This window comes from Seriola lalandi, unplaced genomic scaffold (assembly GCF_002814215.2).
Source record: "Seriola lalandi dorsalis isolate HSWRI2012SDOR001 ecotype SW California unplaced genomic scaffold, Sedor1 jcf7180002054470, whole genome shotgun sequence".
In the NCBI taxonomy this organism is placed as follows: Eukaryota; Metazoa; Chordata; class Actinopteri; order Carangiformes; family Carangidae; genus Seriola; species Seriola lalandi.
The window spans coordinates 117342-130272 of record NW_019525023.1 but is presented as its reverse complement, the minus strand read 5'-3'; the positions used below and the strand labels follow the sequence as shown (position 1 = coordinate 130272).

At 37.6% G+C, this 12931-nt stretch overlaps 1 protein-coding gene across 1 annotated transcript in view; it reads left to right on the top strand.

Moving 5' to 3' along the window:
- eys (EGF-like photoreceptor maintenance factor) overlaps positions 1 to 12931 on the top strand; it is a 145484-nt gene that overhangs the window by 123920 nt on the left and 8633 nt on the right. The window contains exons 43-45 of the mRNA XM_087175489.1: positions 6577 to 6749; positions 11458 to 11640; positions 12727 to 12893. Of these exons, the coding sequence (XP_087031615.1) occupies positions 6577 to 6749; positions 11458 to 11640; positions 12727 to 12893 (523 nt within the window). The remainder of the gene's footprint in view (positions 1 to 6576; positions 6750 to 11457; positions 11641 to 12726; positions 12894 to 12931) is intronic.

Sequence of the window (12931 nt, the reverse complement as noted above, 5' to 3'; positions counted from 1 at the left end):
GCTGATGTTGATGGCGTCCCGGTGTGCATCTGCCTGGGTGTGCAGTGAACCTTTTGTAGGAGCAGGTGGCAGCATCTTGTCTGTGGTTAGGGACTACGATTTTAGACCATGTATAAAGCACCCAGCAAAATTCTTTTTTTTTTTTTTTTTTTTTGTATATTTGTATACGCATCAACTGCTTAAGATCATGTTTGTTACAAGAAGTTGATTTTTAAGTAAGATAAGAAAAATTTTAATATGTCTAATGTGTATTATAGAGAACATCAGGTAATATACCATTTATTTTATGTTTATCTGTCTACTGGTGTGTTTTATGTAATATGTTGATATGATATGTAAATTACTGCACCCAGGCCATAGTCTGACACATAACCCTCAGTGCTGTTATGTGGCTATTCTATACTTTTTTGTTTTTAGAGCGTTTTTGCTAAAGAAAGCTGCCTGCTGCATCTGATTAGAGCAATGATGATGAACCAAAAACACAATGCAGGCCATAAAACCAAAATGGTGAGCTGAAAGACACTGAACAATAGTCCAGCAATAATGGCCTGTGGGTTTGTCTTCAAGCAACACCTTTCATATAGATATAAAAAAATACTGATTCTAGCTGCTTTAAAGTTTAGCATCAGAATGTGACATCTTGTGATCTCCTCGCTCACATAAATAGATCCGAATTGTTACTGTGTAGAGAGGACTGACTTATGCTCTCTCACACACACACACACACACACACACACACACACACACACACACACATACAGACGCACAGAGCAGAACTCTCACAGACAGAATTACTTCCTGCTAATTGGCTGCAGTTAGAGACTGTGTCATGTTTGTTCTGCGATGGTCCAGCTTCGGTGGCACACACAACTCCACTTAACAATAAATTCTCCCAATTCTCCATTTCACTGCCTGCAAATGTTCTCCACAAAGAAAGTGAAACCAATTTTATCTTAATCAGAGTTCCAGCTATTCTTGTTTCAAAGTACCTATAAAATAACTCAAGGTCCAAGATACAATTATTTTAATTCACCATGAGAAACAAACAGAGCTATCATCCTGTGTGCAATTGCAATCCCTGAAGAATATTTCCTGAGAACTTGCTCATTATAGAGTTTATTGCATTTGTGTCTTTGAATTTTGGAGGACAAGTGCATTCAAAACAACTGTGTGAGGGTGTTTTTTTGTCCATATTGGTTATTTTTATACACATAGAGATTTTTCTTTTTTTAAAATTAGTGTCTGTGAAACCTTGACATACCTAAAAGTAACTAGATAGTAATTATGCAATTTATAATGTGACTTGGCGACAAGTCACAGATAAATCGATTTAAAAACAGGAACAAGAAATGCTTCTGCATTAGGTTTTCTATTACAAATGGCTATATTTGTTATTTAGACCTCTGACTCAACAATAAAAAACAACAGAAAGAGAAAGGTCAATGAACTTTGGTTTTCCAAATGATTTATTCTGAGTAGAGCGTAGAAATAATGTTGTTGCTGTTTTTTTTTTTTCTTCAAGGGTATTTTTCAAGGATCAGGGCGGGATTATAACATGTTTGTTGTTTTTGTCAACTAATTCCATAAAACAGACCAAAATTGACAGTGTGTTAATCCGTCTCTCACTAATTTCCGACTCCCTTAACCTGCCTGTGGCCCTTCGCCTTGAGCCCATTGGTTCCTACTTAACAAATATACAGTTCAAATTTTCAAAAAGGCTCAGAAATTTTCCTGAAACAGCTGAGCACTGTAGTTTTTAGCAAACTTTAGCAAACAGGATTAACTAAAGCATCTTGGGGACTATTTTCAGCAGCGGATGAATGCCTAGTTGGTGCTGTAGTGAGTGGCTGCAGGACAGTGTAGAATCAACTCAAAGATATAATACATATCAGACTTTCAATAAATAGACAATACTTTTTCAGATCGGTTTGGTTTTGGTCATGGGATTTATTGACAAAAAAAAAAAAAAACTATAGAATAATCACCAGCCGTATCCTTTACCTTTTAAGGAAGCAGATGGCCTCCACTTGGTTGTAAATTGAATCTGGAATGACAAGGATGGTAAGGAGCATGTGTGCTGTAGACTATCAGATGTTGCTGTTCCGGTTACCAGCTTCATTAGAGTTGACTAAATAAAACCTCTAGAGCTACAGCTGATTTCTTATTGAAACCAAGTTTTGAATGTGAGACAATTTTATTCAACAGTGTACTTGTGATAACAAGTCTGAGTCTGTAATAATGTCTCAAAATTCATTAGTAGACACAAAATAATTATTTTCTGTTCTCAGTTTAACCCAAACTGTAACCTTGTCTTTATTATCAAAATGTGCAAGACTCCACTGAAGTAATTATACATAATCAGAGGAATGCAGTACAGCTATCTGTAGAAATCAAATATTTCTCTCCACAATAGAAGTGCCTAAAAATTGTTATGTGATCATGAGAAAACAAAACATAGAAGTAATTACACTATCCACAGCCTTCTGCAGTGGTTTGTGTCAAATACTGAAGGAAATTGAATAAACGTGTAGTGTGTGTGTCTATGTAGACACACATCAGCAGGTGGTTTTAGTGGAGAACATTATGATCTCCAGTTAAAGAAATCTGTTCTCCTCAGTGAGGTGTCAAGCAGTCTAGGCAAAAACATCATGTTATTTCATTCATTGCATCCAGCTCAGCCAGTGTGCTCACAGTTTATCACTTAAACTGGTTGGGGATTTTTTTTTTGTTTTGTTTTTTTGTCTCACCCCTTTGTCATGTCAGTGACAGCTGACATTTTTGTTGTTGTTGTTGTTGTTTCCTTTTAAACACTTTTTCAGTTTTAGTTCCAACAAAAACACAGCTCAACATTTTGCCATATTTTTCTCTCTTTGCAAATGCTACTTGTGTTTGGTACAAGTAGGTAGAACTTCACATCATTTGGCTCAGTATGGGCTTGCTATTTACAGCCTGTGTGTTGGTGAGAGAAACGACCAGTGATACTGTTACATCACAACAGGGAGACTAAGTCCTGGATGAGTTTTGTGCCCATAGAAAAGATATAGTTTAGAAAATCTCACCCATCAAAGAGGCTGACTAGTGTCTAAAGCAGATCAATTTTATCACCCTTCTAAAGTTAAATCTCTGATACAAACCTTTATTTCTCAGACACGAGAAGGTATGTTAAGTATCAAGAGTTTATCAAAAAGAAAAAAAAACTTTTATTAGCACATTTGAAAAAAGTCAAGTTTGAAGGCGTGAGTATAAGTGTTTGAGAAAAGCACAGCTTTCCTCAGAGTGCAGTGTGCTCTAGGTTGGACCACTGAAAAATTGTCTGATCCCTTGAGAAAAGTTCCCTCATGCTTTATGCCCCTTTTCTATAAGGATTTTATTTCAAGTATCATCTAAAGTATTCTTCTCTATGGCAGTATGTTTCAAAAGACTCTGTGATGGAGACTTAACAGACATCACCCTAGTTCTCCGCCAAGGAAATGTTTGCAAGGGTGCCTGGAAGAGGTCAGGGAAATATCGAGCAAGCATTTGCTCAAACAGAAGCTTGAGTACGTCAGGTGAATGCCGTGTGTAAATTCCACTTCATCCCTTTGCTCATAATTCAAATGACAAATAATTGGGTGAAGAGCAAGTCATCTTTCAAATGATTTTCCCTCCCACCAACTAAGAATCATAGTGCCTGTAGTATAACAGTGTCCAATTGGCTGTTTGCAGTACTGGAAAGCAAATGGCGTTTCAGTACCAAAGCAGTTCTTCTCTATAAATAATATCGGCTAAACCCAGTGGTCCTTTTTTTATTTTAACAAAGGATGAAGTGGACTAAATTCTTTCATCCGGAGAACTGAAGACTGCCATGGCAGAGCCTCATCAGTGCCTGACTGCTGAAGTGTATTTGCATACCAACAAGCACTTGAAAAGAAGTGTTCTGTAAATAACTTACAAGGGATGAAATTTGAGAAATGCATGTGGCCACACAGCTTATTGTAGTGGCTGACAGGGATATCATAAGCTAACCGGTCAATTATTCATTATTTTATCTGGTACTCATTAGATTAAAAATGTAGTCCTCCTTAATAATTTATGCAGCATGTGTGCTGTGGAGCTGCAGCCTTTGAATGGTGTGAGATATGGCAAGTACCAACTTTATGCATTTGTGATTAACATATTCAAATTAGTCTGCAAACATTACTACAATTTAGTAATCAAAGTGATTGCCTCTGGCAAATTAAAATAACCTTTTGTCACCCCACACATCAAGTTTTTGATTAGGCCAATTAAAACTCAAGTGTTTTCAACCGTGTTCCTTCCCCCCGTCCATCTACACTTTACCTTTTCTGAGCCAGAAATAACCACTGCCTTTTTCTAGTGCTTACACTCAAGTGATTTGACAATTCATTTTTACTGGTTTATCCTCCTTTAGATCACATCTGGTTTAGTACGTTCACTTGGCAACACTTTAAGTTCAGTGTGTAAGCAGGGTAACATAGTGGTGAGCAGATCTAAGTATTTATTAATGTGTCTGTTAACAACTATAACTCCTACTGTGTATGTACAGATAATGTATAAAATAGTGAAACAAAGTTATAATAATGTAATAATAATTGTTGACGAATTTTATAGATTAAGAACCACATAAAAATGACTTTAAATCTGCATTCAACTACACTATACTGCAACATAAACTGTTCGTTAAATGCTTATACACTGATTATAAAATATATGGATTTAATTGTTAACGTCTCTTTTCTCAATAGTCACAATATTGTTCTATGAGGATGCAAAGATATCTGAATGTCTTGCCACAACAAACAGGCATCAGGCAAAACTTCCAACCCGACTGATTCCTGTCCAGACTGTTAATTATAAGCTGCTCTCAACACATCTGGAAAGAAATGTTGTTTACCCAGTGAAGGTGGTGAATTGTTTCAAGGTCATTCTTGTTGCATGGTCTTGTGTGATTCCTTTGTATCATGAGCTGGGGGTTTTTTTTTTTGTTTGTGTGTGAGTGTCTCTTCCTTTAGCTCTGATGTACTTCAACTCAAATATTTTATGTAAAAAGACATGAATAAATAAATACATCCTCAACTAAACCACAACCACCACATTTTTAGAGAATTGTGCACATAGAGGCAGGCTTAAAATTGCATGAATTCAGTGTTTGTAACCATGATCTAACTTTATAGGATCTATACAAATTTTTCAAGTCTTCCACATTGTTAGATTTGTGCATCCACCCATCTATACATTTTCTACACCCACTTGTCCAATGCAGGAATGTGGAGCCAAGGACAAGTAGTTAGTCTACAGCAGGCAAAGCACACACACACAGACACATTCACACTTACATTCGCACCTACGAGCAATTTAGACTGTCACCTAATTCACCTAACCTTTTTTTTTTTTTCTGTTTTGTGTGTGTGTGTGTGTGGGGGGGGGGGGTTGATGGTGGGAGGAAACTGGAGCATCTGGAGGAAAACCCACGCAGTGTGTGTTTGTCACCAACATTTAAACGCAAACACTAACTGACAATGCGAGGGACAAATTAGCAGCACTCAAAGCTCTGAAACATGGAGACACAACCAGAAGGTGCTCCGTTAAATATTTGATTCTTCTTCATGCAGGTTGTCAAACTTTATACGAATGACAATGGCGGCTCTGTTCAATGCATGACAATTTCCATCTGTGACTGTTATTTTGAAAATAACGGTCACGATTGGCAGCGACAGTGCGTGAACATGTGCCTTAAAACGTCTTAAAATTGACATTAGCAGCCTGTTACTAATCATACACTAGAAATCTTACTGCATTGTACAGCATCCTTTTGTACCTCAATAAAGTCATATCTAACAATGCTCAACTTTGGTGACAGAATGTAAATATTTCATTTCAAGAAGCTAGTTTTTCAAGGAGCAAGGAGGATACATCCTGCAGTGCTGCTGCTCAAAACACATTATTAATTTATAGATTTGAAACCCCACCGATGCTTCCTCTATCTGATATTATACCTTTCAAAGTCGCGCACATCGTAGAGCATTTTATAAAATCCTTGTCTGGATATTACTTTGCATGCTAGATCACCCTCCCCTTCTTGCCAAGAGACGAATCGCACGCATATGAATCGAGGAAAGAAGACACCGAAAGTCTTGTACAATTTCTGGTTCTAAATTTCCTGACACGTTACTAATCATCTGCTTTCTGCTGTTGTTTTTCAGGGTGTGTGTGTTAACCTTCACCAAAAGACATGTGAAGTCATTTTTGCCTCTGCATTAGCTTTTAAGATGAATAAATCCTTAACAAGAACCTTATTTTTCTACACCGCTATCTGTGAAGCATTCACTGAAATGCTTGTGTTTCAGCAGTTCTCATATATCACAAAGTATTCCACCAGGCTGACCACATTTACTCTTAACATCTTTTCAAATCTTTCATGCATTACAGGTCGGGTTATTTTATCCTTGCTGCTCTCCCTGTGTGTTCAGCAGGCCACTGTGCGAGCTTGTAAAGCACTTGGACATGTTGCTACAATGTCATGGTCCATTTTCACCTCTGGCCTAATGATGTCTCCCTCTATGTATACACGTTTAGTGATGCTGAGGACTGGTTCTGCGAGTGCCCCCCGCTCTACACAGGCCGGCTGTGCCAGTTCAATGCCTGTGAGCGCAACCCCTGCGGTCATGGAGCCACATGCATCCCAAAGTCGCCACTGGAGGCTGTGTGTCTCTGCCCCTACGGAAGGCAAGGTCTACTGTGTGATGAACGTGAGTGTTACAAAGAGCAGCTCCACTCAGATCAACGCAGTGTAGATTTAGCAGCATTATTAAGAGGCTGATCTGCAAACAGTTGGTGAATGAGAGCCTTGAGCAGTTGGCAGAATGAGAGCCTGTTGTTAAGTAAAGGGATTAATGAAACTAAATTCTGCTGAAAAAGCAGAAACGTCTTCCTGCAGCAATAGTCCGATAATCAAAGCAAAACTCACAGCTGCTTTGCTGAATATTCCAAAAGACTCTTTTTAGTTCATAAGATCTTTATTCCAAACATCTGTAATTCCAGCACAGCACAGACTCAAAGTAACTTTTATTGGTAATTTATCTCTAAAAATGTGAGGCGGCTGCTGTACCTTACCTAGGGTGTCGATGTGTTCTCACATTACCAGAGATGTTAATAAGCTAGCTCACTGTCACATCTGCCCATCTGTGGTCACTTATTTTCCCTTTCATTATAGGCTGCTGTTTAACATAATACCCTGGCATATATTAACTTTCTATTTCTATCACACAACTCCACAGCTATGAAAAAAGAAAAAGAAGAAATTTCATCAAGGGACATGAAATGCTGACTGGCTAACTAGAACTAATAATTTCTGAGCTGTTAGCATTTTGACTCTTGAATCAGTTTATAATAGTCATGCAGTTATCTAACAACAGAAACCAAAAACATATCATTGATGGGATCTGTACATGTTATATACAGAATTGTTGAAATATTGAAACACAAATACAGGTGTTATAAGTGATCTCCACCTAAGCCTAAGTCATTGAAAAGCAGCAGTTGTTGAACTGACTAAAGGAGCTAGCTTCTTTCGCTACGTAGCCAATATTAGCATTACCAGCTGTTTACTTAGCAGTCAAGAAGAAATGTTTTGAGTTGAGCATCAAACTTCATTCCTTTACTAATCAAGAGCTGTCTCCAGTGGTGGAAAGCAAACCTCTTATTTCGCTTCTCTTTCTCTCACTTCTTTTTTTCTGCTTAAGTTAGCATGCTAACCAGCTAGCCGCAGCCAAGTCGTCTGAAGAAGTGGTGCTGCTCAATGGGGCATATAACCTATTGTCTTGTAAACGCAACGATGACTGAAGCTCTAGGCAAGACTGGGAAGTAAACAGCTGTTAATGCTAATGCTGGTTTTGTAGCAATAGAAAAGCTTAATAAATAGGTCTTTTAACATAAGAAATGAACCACATATACTGGACAACTCAACTCACTGTTAAACTTGCTATGTTTTTACATGCCTCTGGGGATCCAAACTGAAATATCTTACAAACCTCCAGGTGGTTTCTTTCGATGTTTCCTCAAACTTTTAATTTGCTTTGGTTTATGACCAAATACTATGCTTTGTGTTTATTTCTAATTTCCAAATATTAGCACTCTGATAGGCAAAACTTAGATGGTAAACATTTCACCTGCTAAACGTCAGCATGTTACCATTGTCATTGTGCACGTTAGCATGCTTATGTTAGCATGCTGATGTTAGCATTTAGCTTTTCCAAAGTAGAGCCTCACCAATGACCAAACATTTACTGCCATAGTTCTGCGTAGGCTATATGATGTAAACAACTCAGCAAATCATGTACCAAAATTTTCACAGACTTTCCAAAGTTTTGTTCTGACATTAATTTTTCTAGTCGGAAACAAATTTTTCAGATTATTCTGACACCAAATGAATGCAGCATCATATATGTATTTCGAATGATCTAGAAATGATAGTAAGTGGTAATTTTCAATTCTTAATTAATATATTTTCTAAATAGAAATACCATGAAAAGGGTTAGGGGGCTTTACAGGCTATGGTTTTGAGAAACAAAGGGTTTTGCTTGACTGAACTGACTGTAGGAGCAGCAGGGTGCTTGGCATATAAGTTGCTCAGCCATGCCACATCCCCTGTCAAACTCTCAGCACCCACATACCAAACAGAGTAATCTAACCTTTCAGTGTCACACTATGTATATGGCTGACATTTGAATTTTAATCCTGATATCATCAGATAAGATCAGAGTCAAAAGTGATAACTCCTAAAGTCTTCCTGCCTCTCACGGCTTTTTTGTACTTGTTACTTGTAGAACTTTTCCTCATGTATTATCCTTAGCAAAATACTGTCGCTGAAAGCATGGTAATTGTTTTTTTTTTTTTTATTCTCTATTTGAGAAAAACCTTAAGTTGAAACAGTGATGTGATTTTTTCTAAATGTAATATTTTCTGTTCTTTCTTCCCACATGTGCTTTAATAGATGAGGATGGTCTGTGAACACGCAGGAAATGGAGGAAAGGGAAGACTAGGAAGTGGTATTGATGCCTCAAGAGTTGAGCTTGTGAAACATTAATGGATATTTAAGATAACTTCACTCAGAATTATTAATGGTCTACCTTTGTACACAAGTTGCCCATACCTCCTGTTAAGGATTCATGTTAAGAATTAATAGATTACTGAAAACAATACACTGAATGTGAAGTGTAGAGTAATGCTAGCACAGTTCCACCACTTGCAAATGTGCTTATCATTTTAATTTCAAATTAATGTTGTCAAGTCTGAGTGCACAAAGCAGGAAAAATAATGCTAACACTGCTTAAATAGTCGAATAACAAACACACAAACAGCCAAGTGTAGATATAGTTATGTAATGCAATCTGTTTTTAGTACATTATATTTCCATAGATACATCTCATACAGTCCGATCTCAAAGGATTTCATGTTTGTGCTTAAACACTCAAACACTAGCATTATTCTCCATCAGCACATCAGTCTAGTATTGATTTAGTGAAATTTCTGTTAACCTTGCATTGTTCTGAGACTGAAAAGAATATAATAGTATACTGTACACAGCACCTCTAACTCAGGAAACGTGTTGTTTTCCAGCTGCTCTGTGCCCACCATGTACACGCAGTTTTTTGTCAGAATGAATTTTACAATCCAGTGCAACATGTCTTTCGGTTTTTCTTCTGCCGCTCCTATTCAATTGCACCATATTACACAAATACCCAGAAAAGTGGAAATACTATGTTATATTATTTCATTTCTGTGGATGCATTTCACAGAGGCAGCTCATGAGGCAGTTTTTTGGTACTATTTTCTAACCACTACTTTCACCAGCACTGAGCAGTATTTCAAAGTGTTGCACAACGATGAGTTAGCCAACAGAAACTATTGACTAAGAACACATACATGTATGTAAATGTATGAAAACTATGCTCATGCCATATGCCTGAGAATAAGTAGCTGTCCAAATAATGAGTGAATGAGTAAAAAAAAAAAACCTACAGATTTACTCAGTAATTCACTCCTACAGTCCTATCACCTCATACGTCTTATGTATTATGTGATTTTGGATGTATACTGTTCAGCACACCCAAAGGTAACTGAGTAAAATCAGCCTTAATCAAGATTAAACCTGCTTGCAGGATAGCTCAAAAATATGGGGCAAAGTTTTTTGATATCCATCTGATGTAGATGGTGTGTTTTGTTTTGGAAATTTGCAATGATAGACACTTACAATGTCCAGTTTCTGTGGACAGAGGTCTTGATTTAACTGTATTCTGTCTGTCTCTGTAACCATCCTATATACCAAAACTAGGTGACAAAACTTTAGGATATAATGGCACTTGATATGGAAACATGAGAAACAGTAAAAATATTCTGATAAAATGATGTAATTAGATGATCTAATATTATGCAGTATAAAACAGTTACTGACTAACAGTAACTTCATATCACATTTGTAGCAATAGAAATTTGTATTAATTCTTGCTCATCTAAAATGAGCTAATATCAGTTTAGATTAGTAGAGTAAGGTAAATAGCCCATTCATAAACACATGATGGTTTATATATTCTTATCTGATCTGAACGTGTGGGGAAAGCACACACACACACACACACACAGAGCTCAATTGTTGTTACAGAACAAAAAGTTCCATCACACAACAGTTTAAAAAAATAAGATGTAGCTCTAACACTGAGGCCATTCAGTGAAACAACAGGCAAATACAGCTCTACCAGACTAGAAATGATAACAGAAGCATTTCCAGCTTTATTAATAATTTAACAGCCAAACAGAGCTGAGGGCAGTCGCAGAGGGGAGCTCTGAACTCCTCTTAGCCGTCGCCTGGGGCTGCAGAAGAATATGCAAGGTGTTTGCAGTGAAGAAGAGCAGTTTTGTGTTTAAATCCTCACTGGTTTGTAAAAAGGAAAACATACACACACACACACACACACGCACAGACACACATAGAGCAGCATGTAATTTTGAATGAGCGAGGGGAAATTTACATTGAGTCCCCAGTGTAAAATCAAGTAGATGGGTACGCTGAGATGGGATACATGAGAGAGCATTATTGAATCATCCATGCGTTCTGAATAAGTAAACTTGAGATTGTAATTGAATCACCGGGATTATTGTGCTACCCTCGTGAACACTGGGAATGAAGCGATGCTTTCTTGCCAGAGCCCTTCCTAAACAGCTACTAATGAAAATAGAAAAGGACTGAAGAGGTGATAGTATTTGAAAACAGGTCATCGTCTAATAGCATTCAGAAAAGAAAATATTTCACTAATCCCTGGTTTGTATTGTGTAGCAATAGTGCCATCTTTTGGTAACATGTGAAGGAGATGATGAATCAGCCCTCCTAATACTTTTTCTTATTCCTCTATTATCCCATTTTAACACAAATGTGATCTTTTAAATGTGTCTGTTTTGCAGCCATCAACATAACTCGTGCCAGATTCAGCGGGAGTGATGAGTTTGGTTACACCTCCTTTGTGGCTTATTCCTCCATCCCGAGCCTCAGTCTGTTCTACGAGTTCAAACTGAAGTTCACACTCGCCAGCAATTCATCCGCTGTGAAAGACAACCTGATCCTGTTCGCTGGGCATAAAGGACAAGGTGAGCTCAATCCTGACACGCCGCACAGCAATTTAAAATAATTCTTACGGTCAAATGAAAAGAGGAAAGCAACTTTGAGATGTCTCCTTAGTTGGATTTGAGTTGTCAAACTTCATTAAGGATTTTAAAGGAAATGCAATTGCAGTTTTGAGGGGATTCACCCGCTGTGTATGTTAATGCGCTATCTAATAGATTTCCACTCTCTTCTGAGATCCTCTAATCAAGAGGATTCGCTGAGGATTTTCTTTCTTGGCAGATTTTGAGACATTAATAATGAGTCTTCCTGCAGTCCAGCAATTAATTGATTTCCAGCTAAACTGTTATTGTTCTTGACTCTCAAAAAGAAGCGTGTTGGCTTTGATCGAATAAAATAAACATGTGAGTCAAGCATCTCAAAAGTATTAGCGTTAATTGCCTTAAACAGACTTTGAGGCGTAGGTGCTCTGTGATGCTGTCAGCAGCCATCCCGTTAAATTAGGATCTCCTTTCTGCGAGGGTCAGGTGTGGTGGCAGGTAACCACCGTGTGTCACTGTCTCCGGAATATTTCATCAAAAGATGGAGAAGGGAAAAAAAAAAAAAAAAAAACACAAGATCTTGTGGATCTCCTGCACTTGTTTTCTCTTGAGAATACAGTTCATCATGGTGGAGGCAAAAACACAACAGGAGCAATATGAATAATGAAACACTTGTCAGGAGAGTGAGCAGCCGTGTTGGAAACGGTACAAATTCAAAGGCACAACATAAGAACAGATGAAATACGAACACTTCACATAGTAATTGGTTTAATGAAGTGGCTTCTTTAAGCACCACCAGCGAGGAATGGAGCAGAGTTCATTCTTTGATGGCAGTCATCAAGTTGCATGAAATTAAACAAGTAGTGAGGCAAAATAAATAATAAAACACATGGTAATGTAAATTTCATCTTAAAGTCCACAAATGTATTATTTATTCTAAATGTTTGCTACAGATGTAATGTTTATATCTTTTTATTTGAATGTGTTTTCAGTGTTTTTAGCGGGAAGTGTTATGTATTCCATATTTTGAGTCTGCTTGTGCTAATAGCAAACTTTTCACATGTTTTGCAGGAAATGATGGCGATGACTTCCTCGTTTTGGGAATACGAAATGGCCGAGTTGTGCATAAATTCAACCTCGGATCAGGCGTAGCCACCATAGTCAGTGATCGACTGAACCACCAGATCAACATTCACACTGTTACATTTGGAAGGTCCAAGAAAACAGGATGGCTGAAGGTGATTGGATGATTAGTGAAGTGTCAGCTTTGGGAAAA